The following is a 20,872-nucleotide window of genomic DNA, read 5'->3' on the forward strand; positions in this document are numbered from 1 at the left end:
AAAATGGAGGGGGGACCGCACACTGTTTTTTAACCCCTTAACGACCGCCGATACGCCTTTTAACGGCGGCCGCTAAGGGTACTTAAACCACAGCGGCGTTAATTAACGGCGCTGTGGAAAAAGTGAATAGCGCCCCCCAGAGTCGGATTTTCTCTGGGGTCTCGGTTGCCAAGGGTAGCCGAGACCCCAGAGAACATGATTCGGGGGGTTTTTACCGACCCCCGAGTTGCGATCGCCGGTAACTAACCGTTTACCGGCGGTCGCAACAAAAAACAAACAAACCGCGATTTGCCATTTAATTTCTCTGTCCTCCGATGTGATCGCACATCGGAGGACAGAGAAATAGGGTCCCCGATAGCCCCCCAATACTCACCTGTCTCCCCCGGGGTTCCTCGTGGCTCCCGATGGGCGCCGCCACCTTTTTTCCGGGGAAAAAATGGCGGGCACACGCGCAGTGTGCCCGCCGCCCGGCACCCGGAAGATCTTTGGGGTCTCGGCTGCCGGGGGTAGCCGAGACCCCAAAGAACATGATCGGGGTCGGTTTGCACCGACCCCTGTTTTGCGATTGCCGGTAATTAAAGGGGTTGTCCACTACTTTCAATTAACCCCCCTGTGTATCCCCCCAGGGCCCCTGATGATTTGTGTAATTACCTTCTTTAGCCGTTTTCGCCTGTGAGCGGCGCTATGCTGGTGCCTGAGTCCGGGTCACATGACCCCCAGGCTTCAGCCGCCGCTCATTTCCGCCGACGTCACGTCAATTTCCAGACTCTGGAAATTGACGTGACGTCAGCAGCAGGCGTGTCCCCAGGCTTCACAGACAGCAGTCACTCATAAAGAGTGACAGGGCTGTGGGCGAGGCTGAGGCTGCCTGCGGGGCTGTGCTGAGGGCGGGCGGGACTAGGCAGGCATGTGCAGGCGGGCGCCGGTGCTGTGCGGTCCCGGGCGCCGTGCGGTCCCGGGCGCCGGCGCTGTGCGGTCCCGGGCGCCGGCGCTGTGCGGTTGCAGGCGCTGTGCGGTCCCGGGCGCCGGTGCCGTGCGGTCCCGGGCGCCGTGCGGTCCCGGGCGCCGGCGCTGTGCGGTCCCGGGCGCCGGCGCTGTGCGGACCGGTATGTGCTGGGGTGTGTGTGTGTGTGTGTCTCTGTGTGCAGGCATCGTCCGATAGGACAACAAGTCCCATCGGGCTCTGCCTGCTACAGTGACAGTGAGTGACACATTAGCCAATGATGGGACAGTAGTAGTCCCATCTTCCGGCTAATGTGTTGAATGTAATTAAAAAAAAAATAAAATACACATATACATTTACAGTACATACATACATACATACATACAACACACACCATGCGACGACATGCGCCATGCGACGACACTCACCATGCGGCGACATGCACCATGCAATGACACTCACCATGTGGCAACATGCGCCATGCGACGGCATGCGACATGTACAATGCAATGACATGCGCCATGCGGCCCCATGCGGTTACATGTGCCATGTACCGACATGTGCCATGCAACAACATGCGACATGCAGCATGCGACGACATGCGCCTTGCGACGACCTGTGCCATGCAACAACATGCGACATGCAGTATGTGACGACATGCACCATGCAACTACATGCACCATGCGATGACATGCGACATGCACCATGCGACGACATGCACCATGCAACTACATGCACCATGCGACGACATGCACCATGCGACGACATGCAGCATGCGACGACATGCAGCATGTGATGACATGCGACGACATGCAGCATGCGACGACATGCGCCATGCGACGACATGTGCCATGCGACGACATGCGCCATGCGACAACATGCGCCATGCGACGACATGCAGCATGCGACAACATGCAGCATGCGACAACATGCAGCATGTGATGACATGCGCCATGCGACGACATGCGCCATGCGACGACATGCAGCATGTGAAGACATGCGCCAACATGCAGCATGCGACAACATGCGCCATGCGACAACATGCAGCATGCGACAACATGCGCCATGCGACGACATGCAGCATGCGACAACATGCAACATGTGACATCATACAACATGTGACATCATGCGACATGCCACATACAGCCCATATAACAGAGTACATACTCACCATCACTTGTCACTTTGATCCCCGAAGCCATTGTCATCTGTAAAAAATATTAAAATAATAAACAAACACTATACTCCCTGATCCGCAGAAATCCAATTAAAACGAGTGTCCCACGACGATCTCCCGTAGAGAGCAGGAGCATCAGGTGATGCAACCACTCTCCAGGGGCTCCAGAAACACAATGAGGGGAGGAAGGTATCCTTCCACAATGTATTCCCCACAATGTATTCCTACGCCCCTGTGAGAAAATAGTCCCTAGTCTCACTTTATGGCATGCTGTATTAGAAAGTTCCCAGGCAGCTTTTTGCCATAAAGTGAGACCAGTGAACTATAGTAACCTCAGTGATGCACTGCAGGAGCCATTGTCTCCTGTCAGTGTGTCACTGAGGGTCCTATAGAGCAGTGACATCACCCGATGTCACTGTTCTATAGGGGAGATCGTCGTGGGACACTCGTTATTAATTGGGCTATGGCGGACAGGGAGTATACGGTTTATTATTTTACGTTTTTTGCAGGCGCTGAAGTATGGTAAGTATGGTTAAATGAAGAATAATAAAATACTTTTTCCTAATGTTTGCGTGTTTTATTAACCCTTTATTAGCATAGGATTAATAACGGATAGGCGTCTTATTGACGCCTCTCCGTTAGTAACCCGGCTTAATGTCACCTTACAATAGCAAGGTGACATTAACCCCTTATTACCCCATATCCCACCGCTACACGGGAGTGGGAAGAGAGGGGCTAAGTGCTGGAATTGGCGCATCTTACAGATGCGCCATTTCTGGGGCGGCTGCGGACTGGTATTTGTAGCCGGGCGGGGGGACCAATATCCATGGCCCCTCTCTAGGCTATGAATATCAGCCCGCAGCTGTCTGCGGAGCCTTTCTGGCTATAAAATATAGGGGGACCCCACGTTATTTTTTTGGGGGGTCCCCCTATTTTAATAGCCAGTAAAGGCTACGCAGACAGCTGCGGGCTGATATTCATAGCAGGCTACAAATATTGGCCCCCGGCCGTCGGCTTTCCCCCTCTGGCGCAGAAAATTGCGCGGGAGCGCACGCCGTTTTTTTCTGTTTCTTTATTAAATTAAACGCTCATTAAGGCCTGTTTCACACTTGCGTCGGTACGGGTCCATCGCTATGTGTCGGGCCTACATACTGACGCACGTTGTGAAATTTGTGCACGTCGTGGGCAGTGGATGCAGTTTTTCAACGCATCAGCTGCCCATTCTGAAGTCCGGGGAGGAGGGGGCGGAGTTTTGGCCGCGCATGCGCGGTAGAAAATGGCAGACGCGAGGGACGTGCCAACGGTCCGCCAAAACACGACGCATCCATTGCACGACTGACGCGACGTGTGGCAATCCATCGTGATCCCTCACTAATACGAGTCTATGGGTAAAAAACGCATCCTGCGAGCACATTTGCAGGATCCGTTTTTTTCCCAAAAAGACGGATTGCTAAAAACGCAAGTGTGAAAGTAGCCTTAGGCTGCTTTCACACTAGCATCGGGGCCGTCGCGCTGCGTCGCTAATAAAAGTCTATGGAGAAAAAACGCATCCTGCAGACAACTTTGCAGGACGCGTTTTTCTCCACAACGACGCATTGCGATGTGCAGTGCACGGCGCTAGTGTGAAAGAGGCCTTAGAAACATCGGCCTTTCTATTATATATCTATGGATATATCTATCTATAGATATATTTATAGATAGATATATCTATAGAAACATAGATGTATCTATCCATATATTTGGCTGTTTTCACACATCAGGTTTTTGCCGTGAGGCACAATCCGGCAAGTTTTCAAAAAAACGGATCCATTTTTTTCCGCCGGATCCGTTTTTTTCTCATAGAGTTGTATTTGCGCCGGATTGCGCCGGATGGCCACACGTTTCATCCGATTTTTACCGGATCCGTCAAAAAAGCTGTTTCCGCCGGATGGAAAACACATACAGAGGAACATTTTTTCTGTCCGGCGAAAAAACGCACAGCGACGGATCCAGCAAAAAAACCTGAAACTGAGCTGTGAAATGATGAATCCGGCCTTGGAATCCTTTTTTTCATGCATGTTTCCATTCAAATCATGCACATTTTCCGTTTATTTACTTATTTCCAAAAACGGCATTAAAACCGCGCATAAACCGCACCAAAAAAAGCATCAAAACTGCACCAAAAACTGCATCAAAACTGCACCAAAAACTGCATCAAAACCTGGTGCAGTTTTGGTGCAGTTTGCAGTTTTGGTGTGGTTTTGATGCAGTTCTTGGTGCGGTTTTGATGCAGTTCTTGGTGCGGTTTTGATGCAGTTCTTAGTTTGGTTTTGGTGTAGTTTTGATGGAGTTTTTGGTGCGATTTTGATTCAGTTTTTGGTGCGGTTTTTGCGCAGTTTTGATGCAGTTTTTGGTGCAGTGTTGATGCAATTATGGTGCGGTTTTGATGCGTTTTTTTCAGTTTTGATGCATTTTTTATGCAGTTTTTTGCACGGTTTTGATGCATTTTTTAATTCGCTTTTGTTGCGGTTTTTGCGCGGTTTTTAGGAGTTTTGGTGCGTTTTTGAAAGGTAAGTAAAGATGTATTATTGAACAAAAAAAAAGATTTGTGATGTCATTATTGTCCAACCTCCTCTTTTACATTTGTCCAACCCACACTTCATTAAACACACAGATAGACAGATAGATGATAGATGAAATGGATAGACAGATCTACATATAAATAGATCTATAGATGCATACATCTATCTATTCATATATCTATCTGTAGATGTGTCTGGATAGATATATCTATTGATAGATGTATGGATAGCGTAGGGTGTGTGTCCACTGTCCGGATTACATCCGAATGAGCTGCAGATTGTATGCTGCGTACTTGTAGTTCCATCGGATGATGCCTGCACACACACCCCAAAAGACCCCCCCCCACAGCCCCGCACACATCCGAACAGCCCACAGACCCCGCACACACCTGAACAGTCCCGCACAGCGCAGCACACATCCGAACAGCCCGCAGACCCCGCCCGCCCACACATAGACGCACACCGTCACCGCCCACACACTTCCATCCTCCCGAGCTGCAGCGTTTCTCGGACCCACATTCGCAGCAAAACTGCAGATCTTTTTTACATCTGCGGTTTTGCGGCGGATGTGCCTGACTCAATGAAAGTCTAAGGCCATATTCACACATAGCGGTTTTTACCGCGGATCCGCGGCGATTTTGATGCTGCGGGTCCGCAGCAGTTTCCATTGCGTTTACATTAACATATAAACCCTATGGAAACCGCAAACCGCTGTGCACATGCTGCGGGAAAAACCGCGCACAAACGCAGCGGTTTAAAACCCGCAGCATGTCACTTCTTTGTGCAGAATCGCAGCGATTCTGCATCCATAGGAATGCATTGAACCGCTTACTTCCCGCATGGGGCTGTGCCCACGATGCGGGAAGTAAGCAGATCATGTGCGGTTGCTACCCGGGTTGGAGGAGACTCTCCTCCAGGCCCTGGGAAGCATAAATAGTGTAAAAAAAAGAATTAAAATAAAAAAATGATGTTATACTCACCTCTCAGCGCTGCACGCGGCCGTCCGGTATCAGGGTTGGTGTGCGAGCAGGACCTGTGGTGACGTCGCGGTCACATGACCGTGATGACGCCTGGGTCACATGACCGTGACGTCACGAAGGTCCTTCTCGGCACAGCATCTTTGGAACTGGACCGCCGGGTGCAGCGCCGAGGAGATCCGGACATCGGAGGGTGAGTATAACCAATTTTTATTATTTTTAACATTACTATTGATGCTGCATATTGCTGCATATGCAGCATCAATAGTATAGGAGGAATCCCGCAGCGGAAATCACGGAACAAACCGCGATAAATCTGCAGGGATAACCGAAGCGGTTTTGCCCTGCAGATTTATCAATTCCGCTGCGGGAGAACCCGCAGAGCACGCCGCAGAGTGTGCACATAGCCTAAAGGTGCAGAAACGCTGCAGTTCCGCACAAAAGAAGTGACATGCTGCGAGAAAAAAAAAGCTGCGTTTCGGTGCGGCCTTTTCCGCAGCATGTGCACAACAAGTCTGCGGCTCCCATAGACTTACATTGGTTGTGCACTACAATGCAGATTTGATGCAATTCAGTGCGGCAAAAAACGCTGCAGATCTGCAATCAAATCCACAACGTGTGCACACAGCTTTAGGCCGGTTTCACACGTCAGTGTCTCCGGTACGTGAGGTGACAGTTTCCTCACGTACCGGAGACACTGACACACGTAGACCCATAAAAATCAATGCATCTGTGCAGATGTCATTGATTTTTTGCGGACCGTGTCTCCGTGTGCCAAACACGGAGACATGTCAGTGTTCGTGGGAGCGCACGTTTTACACGGACCCAATAGAGTCAATGGGTCCGCGTAAAACACGGACCTCACACAGACATTCTCCGTCTGGGGTCCGTGTGCGTGCAGGAGACAGCGCTACAGTAAGCGCTGTCCCCCCCACATGGTGCTGAAGCCGGTATTCATATCTTCCCTGTAGCAGCGTTTGCTATAGAGAAAATATGAAGAATAGTGTTAAAAATAAAGATTTAGGTGTCCGCCGCCCCCCCACCCCCTGTGCGCCCCCCCGCTGGTCAGAAAATACTTACTCGCTCCTTCCTGGTCTGGCCGCGCCTCCTACTGTATGCGGTCACGTGGGGCCGATCAATTACAATCATGAATAGTCGGCTCCGCCCCTATGGAGGTGGAGCCACATATTCATGACTGTAAATGATCGGGCCCACGTGACCGCCTGCAGGAGAAGCCGCGGCAAGACCAAGAAGGAGCGACAGCCGACGGGGGACCCGGGTAAGTATTTTCTGACCAGCGGGGGGGCGCACAGGGGGTGGGGGGGCGGCGGACACCTAAATCTTTATTTTTAACACTATTCTTCATATTTTCTCTGCAGCAAACGTTACTGCAGAGAGGATATGAATCGCAGCTTCAGCAGCTTCAGCACCATGCAGAGTGGGTACCACACGCTCCGTGTGGTACCCACTCGCCATACGGGCGGCACACGTGTGCCGCAGGTATGGCCTCCGTGAGTTCCCAGGCACACGGACACGGATAACTCCGGTACCGATTTATTCCGGTACCGGAATTATCTGGACGTGTGGGACAGCCCTTAGCATTTAGGGAACCGAGCAAAAAAGCCAAGCAAAAAACAAGTGTGGGATTGCACTTTTTTTGCCATTTCATTGCACTTTGAATTTTTTTCACATTTTCTGCTACACGACATGGTAAAACCAATAATGTCGTTCAAAAGTAGAACTTGTCCCGCAAAAGATAAGCCCTCACATGGCCATATTGACGGAAAAATGATGGCTCTGGATAGAAGGGGAGCGAAAAACGAAAAAAGCTCCAGGGGTGAAGGGGTTTAGAAACATGGATATGGACATATCTATGGAAATAGACATAGATATATCTGTATCTATCTATCTATCTATCTATCTATCTATCTATCTATCTATCTGTCTATCTATCCCATATCTATCTATCTATCCCATATCTATCTATCTATCTATCTATCTATCTATCTATCTATCCATCTGTCTGTCTATCTATCCCATATCTATCTATCTATCTATCTATCTATCTATCTATCTATCTATCTGTCTATCTATCCCATATCTATCTATCTATCTATCTATCTATCTATCTATCTATCTATTACATATCTATCTATCTATCTATCTATCCCCTATCTATCTATCTATCTATCTATCTATCTATCTATCTATCTATCTATCTATCTATCTATCTATCCCCTATCTATCTATCTATCTATCTATCTATCTGTCGTTCCCTCTATCCGTGTGTAATGGAGTGTGGGTTGGACAAATGTAAAAGAGGAGGTTGGACAGAAATGACATCACAAATCTGTTTGAAGCTAGAGGAGGGAGGGGTTGGGGTGTGTTTTGGAGTGGGTGTGCTAAGTTCGGGCTTAGTAGCAGTGCAATGCATCATGGAACTTGTAGTATTAGAGCACAATAACTCAGGAGAAAGGAAGTTGTCGATTAACCCCATGAGAGCTGAATCCAGCACTAAAGTGGGCTGCTACAGCATGATAAAAGGTAATATTGCTAAAATAAACACAGTAGATGTTTTCAGTGACACATAATAGCAAGATTTATGAAAAAAAAAAAAAAAAGGTTATAGTAGTGGACAACTTCTTTAACAGTTTACCGGCGACCGCAAAAAAAAAAAAAAAAAAAAAAAAGCGATCTGTAATTCTCTGTCCTCTGATGTGATCGCACATCAGAGGACAGAGAAATAGGGGGATTCAGGGACCCTATCATACTCACCCGGTGTCCCTGGGTCCTCTTCCGTCTCCTCCTGAGAGGAGAGACGAGTTGGGGCTAAAATTAGGGTTAGGGTTAGGGTTGGGGCTAAATTTAGGGTTAGGGTTAGGGCTAGGGTTAGGGTTAGGCTACTTTCACACTAGCGTTTTTTGGCTTCCGTCGCAATGCGTCATTGGAGAAAAAACGCATCCTGCAAAAGTGCTTGCAGGATGCGTTTTTTCTCCATTGGCTTGCATTAGCGAAGCATTGCGACGGATTGCCACACGTCGCATCCGTCGTGCGACTGATGCGTCGTGCTTTGGCGGACCGTCGGCACAAAAAAAGCTACATGTAACTTTTTTGTGCGATGTGTCCGCCATTTCCGACCGCGCATGCGCGGCTGGAACTCCGCCCCCGCCTCCCCGCACCTCACAATGGGGCAGCGGATGCGTTGAAAAAACAGCAACCACTGCACCCATTGTGCGGCGCTTACAACGCTAGCGTCGGTACGTCGGCCCGACACACTGCGATGGGCCGAGTACGACGCTAGTGTGAAAGTAGCCTTAGGCTTCTTTCACACTTGCGTCGGTACGGGGCGGTCGCAATGCGTCGGCCCGACGTAACGACGCACGTTGTGAAAATTGTGCACAACGTGGGCAACGGATGCAGTTTTTCAACGCATCCGCTGCCCAGTCTATGTCCTGGGGAGGAGGGGGCAGAGTTACGGCCAGGCATGCGCAGAAATGGCGGACGCGGCGTACAAAAGAAAGGTTACATTGAACTTTTTTTGTGACGACGGGGCTAAAGTTATGGTTAGGGTTGGGGCTAAAGTTAGGGTTAGGGTTGGGGCTAAAGTTAGGGTTAGAGTTGGGATTAGGGTTAAGGTTTGGATTAGGGTTGGGATTAGGGTTACGTTTGGGATTAGGGTTACGTTTGGGATTAGGGTTGGGATTAGGGTTAGGGTTGGTATTAGGGTTGGGATTAGGGTTAGGGGTGTGTTGGATTTAGGTTTTTGATTAGGGTTATGGTTAGGGTTGAGATTAGGGCTGTTTTGGGGTTAGGGTTGTGATTATCGTTAGGGTTGTGATTAGGATTATGGATCAGGTTGAGATTAGGGTTAGGGGTGTGTTGGAGTTAGGGTTGGAGTTATAATTTGGGGGTTTCCACTGTTTAGGTACATCAGGGGGTCTCCAAACACGACAGCCAATTTTGCGCTAAAAAAGTCAAATGGTGCTCCCTCCCTTCTGAGCTCTGCCGTGCGCCCAAACAGTGGTTTACCCCCACATATGGGGCATCAGCGTACTCGGGATAAATTGGACAACAACTTTTGGGGTCCAATTTCTCCTGTTACCCTTGTGAAAATAAAAACTTGGGGGCTAAAAATCTTTTTTGTGGGGAAAAAAAATATTTTTTTATTTTCACTACTCTGCATTATAAACTTCTGTGAAGCACTTGAGCATTCAAAGTTCTCACCACATATCTAGATAAGTTCCTTAGGGGGTCTAGTTTCCAAAATTTGGTCACTTGTGGGGGGTTTCTACTGTTTAGGTACATCAGGGGCTCTGCAAACGCAACATAACACCCACAGACAATTCTATCAAAGTCTGAATTCCAAAATGGCGCTCCTTCTCTTCCGAGCTCTGCCGTGTGCCAAAACAGTGGTTTACCCCCACATATGGGGTACCAGCATACTCAGGACAAATTGGACAACAACTTTTGGCATCCAATTTCTCTTGTTACCCTTGTGAAAATAAAAATTGGGGGGCTAAAAAAATCTTTTTTGTGGGAAAAATTTTTTTTTTTTATTTTCACTACTCTGCATTATAAACGTCTGTGAAGCACTTGGGCATTCAAAGTTCTCACCACATATCTAGATAAGTTCCTTGGGGGGTCTATTTTCCAAAATGGGGTCACTTGTTGGGGGTTTCTACTGTTTAGGTACATTAGGGGTCTGCAAACGCAACATAACGCCCGCAGACAATTCTATCAAAGTCTGCATTCCAAAATGGCGCTCCTTCCCTTCCGAGCTCTGCCGTGCGCCCAAACAGTGGTTTACCCCCACATATGGGGTACCAGCATACTCAGGACAAATTGGACAACAACTTTTGGGGTCCAATTTCTCTTGTTACCCTTGTGAAAATAAAAACTTGGGGGCTAAAAAAATCTTTATTGTTAAAAAAAATATATTTTTTATTTTCACGACTCTGCATTATAAACTTCTGTGATGCACTTGGGCATTCAAAGTTCTCACTACACATCTAGATAGGTTCCATGGGGGGTCTAGTTTCCAAAATGGGGTCACTTTTGGGGGGTTTCTACTGTTTAGGCACATCAGGGGCTCTCCAAACGCGACATGGTGTCCGATCTCAATTCCAGTCAATTTTGCATTGAAAAGTCAAATGGCGCTCCTTTGCTTCCGAGCTCAGCCATGCGCCCAAACAGTGGTTTACCCCCACATATGGGGTGTCGGCGTACTCAAGACAAATTGTACAACAACTTCTGGGGTCCATTTTCTCCTGTTACCCTTGGTAAAATAAAAATTTGGAGGCAAAAAGATCATTTTTGTAGAAAAAATGCGATTTTTTTTATTTTCACGGCTCTACGTTATAAACTTCTGTGAAGCACCTGGGGGTTTAAAGTGCTAACCACACATCTAGATAAGTTCCTTAAGGGGTCTAGTTTCCAAAATGGTGTCATTTGTGGGGGGTCTCCACTGTTTAGGCACATCAGCGGCTCTCCAAACGTGACATGGCGTCCGATCTCAATTCCAGCCAATTCTACATTGAAAAAGTAAAACGACACTCCTTCTCTTCCAAGCTCTGCGGTGCGCCCAAACAGTGGTTTACCCCCACATATGGGGTATCGACGTACTCAGGAGAAATTGCACAACAACTTTTGTGGTCTAATTTCTCCTGTTACCCTTGTGAAAATAAAAATTTGGGGGCAAAAAGATCATTTTTGTAGAAAAAATGCGATTTTTTATTTTCACGGCTCTACGTTATAAACTTCTGTGAAGCACTTGGGGGTTCAAAGTGCTCACCACACATCTAGATAAGTTCCTTCAGGGGTCTAGTTTCCAAAATGGTATCACTTGTGGGGGGTTTCCACTGTTTAGGCACATCAGGGGCTCTCCAAACGCGACATGGCATCCGATCTCAATTCCAGCCAATTCTGCATTGAAAAAGTCAAACGGTGCTCCTTCACTTCCAAGCTCTGCGGTGCGCCCAAACAGTGGTTTACCCCCACATATGGGGTATCGACGTACTCAGGAGAAATTGCACAACAACCTTTGTGGTCTAATTTCTCCTGTTACCCTTGTGAAAATAAGAATTTGTGGGCGAAAAAATCATTTTTGTGAAAACAAATGCGATTTTTTATTTTCACGGCTCTACGTTATAAACTTCTGTAAAGCACTTGGGGGTTCAAAGTGCTCACCACACATCTAGATAAGTTCCTTAAGGGGTCTAGTTTCCAAAATGGTGTCACTTGTGGGGGGTTTCCACTGTTTAGGCACATTAGGGGCTCTCCAAACGCGACATGGCGTCCGATCTCAATTCCAGCCAATTCTGCATTGAAACAGTCAAACGGTGCTCCTTCACTTCCAAGCTCTGCGGTGCGCCCAAACAGTGGTTTACCTCCACATATGGGGTATCGGTGTACTCAGGAAAAATTGCACAACAAAATTTGTGGTTAAATTTCTGTTTTTACACTTGTGAAAATTAATGGTTCTGAAGTAAAATGTTTGCAAAAAAAAGTTAAATGTTCATTTTTTTCTTCCACATTGTTTCAGTTCCTGTGAAGTACGTAAAGGGTTAATAAACTTCTTGAATGTGGTTTTGAGCAGCTTGAGGGGTGCAGTTTTTAGAATGGTGTCACACTTGGTTATTTTCTATCATATAGACCCCTCAAAATGACTTCAAAGGTGATGTGGTCCCTAAAAAAAACATGGTGTTGTAAAAATGAGAAATTGCTGGTCAACTTTTAACCCTTATAACTCCCTAACAAAAAAAAAATTGTTTCCAAAATTGTGCTGATGTAAAGTAGACATGTGGGAAATGTTATTTATTAACTATTTTTTGTGACATATCTCTCTGATTTAAGGGCATAAAAATACAAAGTTTGAAAATTGCAAAATTTTAAAAATTTTCGCCATATTTCCATTTTTTTCATAAATAATTGCAAGTAATATCGAAGAAATATTACCACTAACTTGAAGTACAATATGTCACGAAAAAACAGTCTCAGAATCAGCGGGATCCGATAAAGCGTTCCAGAGTTAGTCTACGTTCACATTTGTGGTCTGCGCCGCAGCGTCGGGCGCCGCAGCGTCGCCGCATGTGTCATGCGCCCCTATATTTAACATGGGGGCGCATGGACATGCGTCGCACTTGCGTTTTGCGCCGCATGCGTCACTGCGGCGCCCGCGTCCGGGCACAGAGGACGCAGCAAGTTGCATTTTTGCTGCGTCCAAAATCAATAAAAAAAAGGACGCATGCGGCGCAAAACGCAGCGTTGTGCATGCGTTTTGCTGCGTTTTTGTTTGCGTTGTGCGTTGCGGCGCCGACGCTGCGGAGCACAACGCAAATGTGAACGTAGCATTATAACCTCTTAAAGTGACACTGGTCAGAATTGTAAAAATTGGCTTGGTCATTAAGTACCAAATTGGCTCTGTCACTAAGGGGTTAAAATAATTTATTTAAATAATAAAAAAAATACAGCATGGAGACCCCTCTATCCTTGATAAACAGCCTTGCTGAAGCTGACAGCTGGGGGTTACAGCCCCCAGATGCATTTTACCTGGCTAATAATCAAAAATACAGGGGAACCACAACTTTTTTTTAAACTATTTATTTAGAGCACAAGTGCAGTCTGATGAATACTCCCATCAGCTGCTCCTGCTCTCACTGTTATTACCGTCAGAAAGCATCAGCTGATGGGAGCAGTAGTCCCATCAGCTTACACCAGTGACCAGAAGTAAACTTTATACCTCTGATCACAGCTGAGCGCTCATGCTGTCTTTTGACAGCGTGGAAACTGCAGCTGGCTCACCGGCGGTGATGATTTTACCTCCGATCAGAAGCGGTGTTTGCTGCACTGTCATGTACATGACAGCGTGGCAAACACTGAATGTTCGGAACCCCCACTCAAAGGAGCGGGGTCCAGGTTTCGGTTCTGGTCCATGTACTGTCTTGGTACCCAAACTTTTTGTAACTGTTCAGCCGAATCCGCCGACCAGATCATCTAGGTGTCCGCCCATCTCTAGACATGTATCAAACCTATGCAATTATTCCCAATTAGCAGCAATTTAAATAATCGCAGAAGAACTTCTAATAAACCCTTGATTGTCAGTAATTCTCCTAATGAGGACAGAATATACGGTACATGTAAAGTAAATCTATACATTTTTTCACGTATACAGGACATGCCCATTATAATCTATGGTGCTATTTTACTTGTTTTTTTTCATGTACGTGTTTAAATATATACGGCCATATGAATGTAGCCTAAAACATAACTAATTACAGACACATCACAGTATCATCAAATAAATAGGAATGGCAACTGTTTGAGAACAAATCATTTCATGAGTGTGATATTTCTTTTGTGATGATTATGGTGATATATCTAACGTTATTAGCAAGAAAAAGCCGTCTTAGGCCGTGCTTCTTTATGCTGCATTTTTTTCTGCAGATGGCAAAATACACAATAGCAATCTGCTCTGATTATTGTGTTTTTACTGTGTTTTTCGCTTTTTTATACATTTTGGTGCCGGCTTAAAACAGCATTTTAAATTTACATTCTTCCTTGAAGTAATGCTGGGATTCTGCACTGAAAAACGCAACAGCATTTTTTCAGGCGCTCTATAAAAAATATAGGGAAAAAATGTGCTAAAAACACACAGTTCAACGGTGTCTTTCACCGCACAGTGGGCACAAGTTTTCATGAAAATATGTTCAATTTTTTTATTTTATTTTTTATAACTGTTGTTTAACGCATCAGTTTTTCTGAATAAAAAAAAAATGTAGCAGAGAAAAAATTCAGCTTTTACACCAGGCGGGAACATGGTTTTATAGAAATCTTTTGGAATAGGGTTATGTAGCGTTATTCACCCTGGAGAAATACTGACAGATACAGTGAAAAGTACAATAATACACGTACAATTTCTTGGTGCCTCCCTCTCTGGACTTTATACCTGTCACAGTCTGGAGAAATCTTGACGAGTTTACTCTGAGCCTTCAACTATTCCACCGCACAATGCACTGAGGGCAGCAGGTCACTGGCACAGGTGAGCTGACAATCGGTACCAGTCGGGTCTTTAATTATTGCTTCTACAAAGGCATTTAACAATACATGTGCAGCACCGTAGAGGTAAGGTAACACGCAGGAGGCTCTGTACCGGCAGACACCTGTCATATTCAGGCATTAGTCTTGGAGGTTTACCCACTTAGATTTTCTCAGATTTTAATATATACTAACTAACCCTAAACATGTAGTAAATGGGTTCTACATGCGTTTGAATGCCCTTTGTTAGTAACTGCACATCCAGTGATCGAAAATTGAAAATGCTGGCAGTCCTATATGGTAGAGCAGGGGGGCTGAGTAGATTGATATTTAGTTTTGTGAGAAAAGAATCAGTATGACCTGTGTTTTAATCCTTTAAACCTCTGCTTTTTCTAGGATTATTTTTTGTCCGGTGGGCAGTCCTATCAGTGATTGACAGCTTTCTCTGTGTGTACACTGTCAGTCACTGATAGGACTGCCCACTGGACCGAAAATCCTAGAAAAAGCAGACGATTAAATGATTAAAACACAAGTTATACTAAATCTCTTCTCATAAAGCTGTATGTCAATCTGCTCATCACCCCTGCTGTATACCATGCCTGCGGATGGGGCTGCATTTTCATGTTGATGGGTTCCCTTTAACACAGGCTGATGATTGGTCACTATTCGTTGCCCAGTGAACACATGCACAATAATCAGTTTTTATGTTATTTTTTCGGCAGGGGTTACACAGCGACCTTGGCCACAACACATGTCCTGCAGGCAAAGATCTTTGTATACAACTGGTACATCGCAGCATAATGCAGGTGAATGGGGAACCCAAAAGGAAGTGTGACCACAACATATAAGTCGCAAAAAGTAGGACTTACTATTGAGCAGAAGTAAGTACTCTGACATCACCCTATATACAGCATGAGCCTCCACCTAGCCCCTTACATGCAATATGAGCCCCTACACAGCCCCCTTAACAACCAAAGCGATCAACCTATGGGCTCCTTATACATGTAAACCATAACAAAAAAATCTTTAAAAAATCTCTTTAATTAGTTAGTCTAAAAACTCAATGCATAAAGACATACATGCACACAGAAAAATTGTGAATTTTTAACTGCTTTCCGACTTGTGATGTAATATTACGTACATGTCAGAATCCCTATGTTTGGTGTGGACTCTGGCGCTGATCTATACAGCTGACATGTGCCCACAACAGCTGCGGGTGGAATTGCGATCCACCCGCAGCTGTTAACTAGTTAAATGCCGCTGTCAATCTCTGACAGCGGCATTTAACTTGCGCTTACAGGAAACGCGTCACTGGTTCCGCCCATTGGTGACCCAGTCACATGATCGCAGGTCACCAATGGGTCGGCATGACAACCAGAGGAGATTGCTATGAGCGCCGCCCCGTGGTTGGTGCTCATAACAAGTGAGGATTTGTTCTACACAAAGGCGATCTGATCATCGCCTGTACGTAGCAGAGGCGATCAAACTACTGCAGCTTCTAGTCTCCCATGGAGACTATTGAAGCATGCAAAATGTAAAAAAAAATGTTTTTAAAAATATTAAAAAAAATAAAATATATATAAAAGTTCAAATCACCCCCCTTTTGACCCATTCAAAATAAAACAGTAACAAAATCAAACATACACATATTTGGTATCACCGCTTTCAGAATCGCCCGATCAATATAAAAAAAAATAATTAACCCGATCGCTAAACAGTGTAACGAGAAAAAAAATTAAAAACTCGAGAATTACGTTTTTTTGGTTGCCGCTACATTGCAGTAAAATACAATAACGGGCGATCAAAACTTTGTATCTACACCAAAATTGTATCAATAAAATACGTCAGCTTAGTGAGCAAAAAAATAAGCCCTCAACCAGCCCCAGATCACAAAACATGGAGACGCTACAGGTCTGGCGCCTTTTTTTTTTTTTTGGATTTATTTTTCACCATTTAAATAAAAAAGAACCTATATATGTCTGGTATCTGTGAACTTGTAATGACCTGCAGAATCATAACGGCAGGTCAGTTTTAGCATTTAGTGAACATGGTAATAAAAAAAAAGAACAACTGTGAAATTGCACTTTTTTGCAATTTCACCGCACTTGGACTTTTTTCCCATTTTCCAGTGCATAACATAGTGAGCCCTCATATAGCCTATTTATAGTATGATTCTGCCCATAGATCCCTATATAAAGTATGAGTCCCCATATAGCCTCCTATAAACAGTATGAGTCCCCATATAGCCTCCTATATACAGTGTGAGCACACACATAGCTCCTGAGATATAGTATAAACCCCACATAGCTTCCATAGCTCCTTATATACAGTATGAGCCCCCATATAGCCTCCTATATACAATATCAACCCCATATAGCCTCCTATATACAGTATTACCCCTATATAGCCTCCTATATACAGTGTGAGCACACACATAGCTCCTGAGATATAGTATAAACCCCACATAGCTTCCATAGCTCCTTATATACAGTATGAGCCCCCATATAGCCTCCTATATACAATATCAACCCCATATAGCCTCCTATATACAGTATTACCCCTATATAGCCTCCTATATACAGTGTGAGCACACACATAGCTCCTGAGATATAGTATAAACCCCACATAGCTTCCATAGCTCCTTATATACAGTATGAGCCCCCATATAGCCTCCTATATACAATATCAACCCCATATAGCCTCCTATATACAGTATTACCCCTATATAGCCTCCTATATACAGTGTGACCCCCATATAGCCTCCTGTATACAGTATGATCCCCTATATTGTCTCTTATGTAGTATGTACAGTATGAGTCTGCACAAAGCCTCCCTACATAACCTCCTATATACAGTATGAGCCCTTATATAGCCTCCTGTATACAGTGTGAACCCCAATATAGCCTGTTATATACAGTACGAGTCCTCACATCCCATACACATATTAATGAAAAACGCATACAGACATACCTCGCTCCTGTCCCCGACGCTTCTTCTAGCCGGCGCATACATGCTATCGCTATGATGTCATCGCGCTGTCACGGCAGAGGCGATGGGAGCTTCCCTGGAGCTGTGCCGCCATTCTGTATTATCTGCAGTGCAGCGCCAGGAAACCTCCCTGCCGAGATATATATTATAATCTGATAATCTGGCGATGGGCCTCCCCGGAACCCTGGGCTCCAGGCGGTAGCCCACATTGCCTTCATTATAATCCGCCCATGCACAGTACACACTTGACATGGCACTATAAAACGCAGTAAAAATGCACAACACAATTCTTATAATTCAACGCTGTCTTCAGGGCAGTCCACACCCTTACACATGCAGTGTGATCTGTAGACGGCATGGTGTAGAGAAGAAGAAGCTGGGCTGATTCATATGTACCGTAGGTTTGTTGGAAAAGATTCAGTATAACTTGTATTTTATTCATTGAAATCCCTGGTGTTTGTATGCATAGGAGTCCAGTGGGCGGTCCTACTAGTGATGGACAGCCATTTCTGCATGTACAGTCATACTGGGAAGACTCAGTCCCTAGTAGGACCGCCCACTGGACTCCTATGCATGCAAATATCTAGGATTTCATTGACTAAAATGCAAGTTTTATTTAAGTTTTTCCAACATAAATGTAAATCAGTCTGATCGGTTCTCTAACATCCGGCAATGTATTGTTTCTAACTGTGCTCTTGCTATGTCATGTTGCAGGGATGGACCTGGCTCTGGAGCCAACCTCTGAGAGACAAGTCTTTAAACTGGTGTTACTGGGAAGCACTGATGTGGGCAAATCTAGCCTGGTTCTCAGGTATATAAGAGACGATTTTCGGGAAACCGTTTCTACTACAGGATGTAAGTTACCCCAATATGGAACCACATGGTGGATTTAAAATAAATAAATACTAGGTGAGCAGAGAATAAAATATTTGCCTTCCTTGATATTATTTTCTACGATGCAAGAACAGATCCATTTTCACTCAATAGTAAAAAGTATATCAATGAATAGAAACAAAAATGTAAAACTGATCAAATACTGATGCATTTTTGTTATTGTACGTCTGTATGGCCGATTAATCTTCGCACGTAACAAATATGTTTGTGTGAAAGAAGCCTAACATCCAGATGTAATCCAGGTCATTGATAACAAGTCACAAATATTATTTTATTAAAAAAATGTGTAATTGTGAATTGTTGACTAAAAAGTCCCTACTCCTCAACATTAAAATTGATACATTGAAATTAAAAGCAACCAAAGGGAAAGTCGTGGAATTATGGAACTCACAGGATAGATATGCAAATTACCTCTTCAGAGAGGAAGAGAACTAGATCTCTATTTCTATAGCGCCACCTGTTGGAAGCAACGATCCTAAAAGTAATTGTCAGCCCTTTAATGAGCCTTGCAATATGACTTAGGATAAAAGCCAAATCAGAATCTCAATTTGCAAAAACGATGTTTCGGGCTATTGCCTCTAGTCAGCACAAAGTATGACATCTGATTTGGCTAGGTGAGAGGCTCTGGACTGAGGTCTAAGGGGTAATGTTTCTCCTTATGGAGAATGAGAGACTGGCCTTGGCATGCCAATGTAAGGAGGCAAACATGTTAATGATAAGCAGATGATGAAAAATAAACAACATTTTCAAAACATCTTGATTTATTCAGTATCGAATATGAGCCACATGCAGAAATTCATGCACTTACACATCTTGGTTGCTATCAGTAGGGTTACTAATGGCTGTCTGAGGAATGTTTTTTCATGGTGAATGCACTTGGGCATGGAAATCATCAAGATCTGCTGCTGAAAGCTGTTTTTGTAATCGCCAACCAATTCCAGATCTGCTCAATGGAAGACATGCTGCAGACCATAATAGCATGTTTAGACCACACCACAGGCTATTCACCATAGCTGAAAAACATGGAGCCTGGCATTGTGTTGAAAAACGGCTGATGGGACACTTTCATGTCCTCTCCTGAAAGCCTCTTCATGGCATTGCCACAGTATTGCTGTACGTATCAAAAATCACAGTCTCCTATGAACATTAGCCACAGGCTGTGTTTCAATGAAGCGCCATCTTGAAAGGCATGGAGGTCCTCAGCAGACCCTCATCTGTCATGGTAGCCCATTGGCACTCCAGGCTTGCTTTTCAGTGGGACTAGTGGGTGGGTAGAATGGTGTTCCTGCTACACTACGCGCATTGAATAATGCTGTCGTGGTGGATAGACAGTGGCATTTAACAAATTAACAGCAATGGCTGAAGCTCGGCTCAACTCTCAGCTATTACAGGCAGATGATAGCTGAATAACATAGCCATCATCTGCAGGAAAAGATATAGGCTCAGCTCCTGAGCCTGCACCAAAGACAGGGAAACCATATATGATGTACCAGAAACTCATATACAACAGAATTACTTGATGATAAAGGATTGATTTCCCTGCCAACGTGTCCAGAATATGTATATGGTTATTAAGATGACTATGTATGTAATGCAATATCAAACCACTCTTGCATTAAAGAGTTGTTCTCTTAACTTATTGATAGGATCGGCGGGGTCTGATCTCTGAATTAGTGCAGTACTCATCAATATTTGTCCCTGCACAATGCTTTGCATGGACCTGCAGCATGGCCACTTTCAAGCAGCTGTAAGTGCTGCTGTGCAGAGAAAACATGGGGCCTATATAGATGGGCCCACCGTTGCCATTTAATGACCAATCCAGCTACATGTGAGACAATTGGCAGTCGTTTTTAATATCCTACCAACTGCACCTTCATGCATGCGCAATGATTTTTAGTACAATTGTTCTCTGCACATAGAACATAATTTTCTCGGCAGCGCGTGCCTTGTGTAGACATGAGGATGTGTTGCCGACATTGAATTGTAATGACAAACCAGTGGTTTGCTTATTTGTCCTGTGATTAATGGCCTGATTATACAGGCTGATGATCAGAGTTCCTAGGAAGGGTCCCAGAGATATAATCATAAAGTGATGTAATATCAAATAAGACTCCATCCATTATAATGGATGGAATCTTACCAGCATATTAGATCACTTTATAATTATGAGGCGGGAATTACCATATAACTTTTATAACAATCATTTTTGTATTTCATTCTGTTTTCATCGGAGACGAGCTAACATCTACTGTTTATTTTCATGTGTGTTGCAGACATACCCCCCATGTGTCCATGCTGC

At 44.9% G+C, this 20,872-nt stretch overlaps 1 protein-coding gene across 5 annotated transcripts in view; it reads left to right on the top strand.

The window, feature by feature from the left end:
• Positions 1-20,872, top strand: part of RAB17 (RAB17, member RAS oncogene family) — an 89,623-nt gene that overhangs the window by 52,754 nt on the left and 15,997 nt on the right. For 3 of the 5 annotated variants that reach the window (XM_077272334.1, XM_077272337.1, XM_077272335.1), the window contains exon 4: positions 18,394-18,490. In XM_077272334.1, coding sequence (XP_077128449.1) covers positions 18,394-18,490 — 97 coding nt within the window. Of the gene's footprint in view, positions 1-14,602; positions 14,696-18,393; positions 18,535-20,872 lie in introns of those variants that run through there. The other 2 variants (XM_077272338.1, XM_077272339.1) reach the window with 2 other exon arrangements.

This window comes from Ranitomeya variabilis, chromosome 7 (genome assembly GCF_051348905.1).
Source record: "Ranitomeya variabilis isolate aRanVar5 chromosome 7, aRanVar5.hap1, whole genome shotgun sequence".
In the NCBI taxonomy this organism is placed as follows: Eukaryota; Metazoa; Chordata; class Amphibia; order Anura; family Dendrobatidae; genus Ranitomeya; species Ranitomeya variabilis.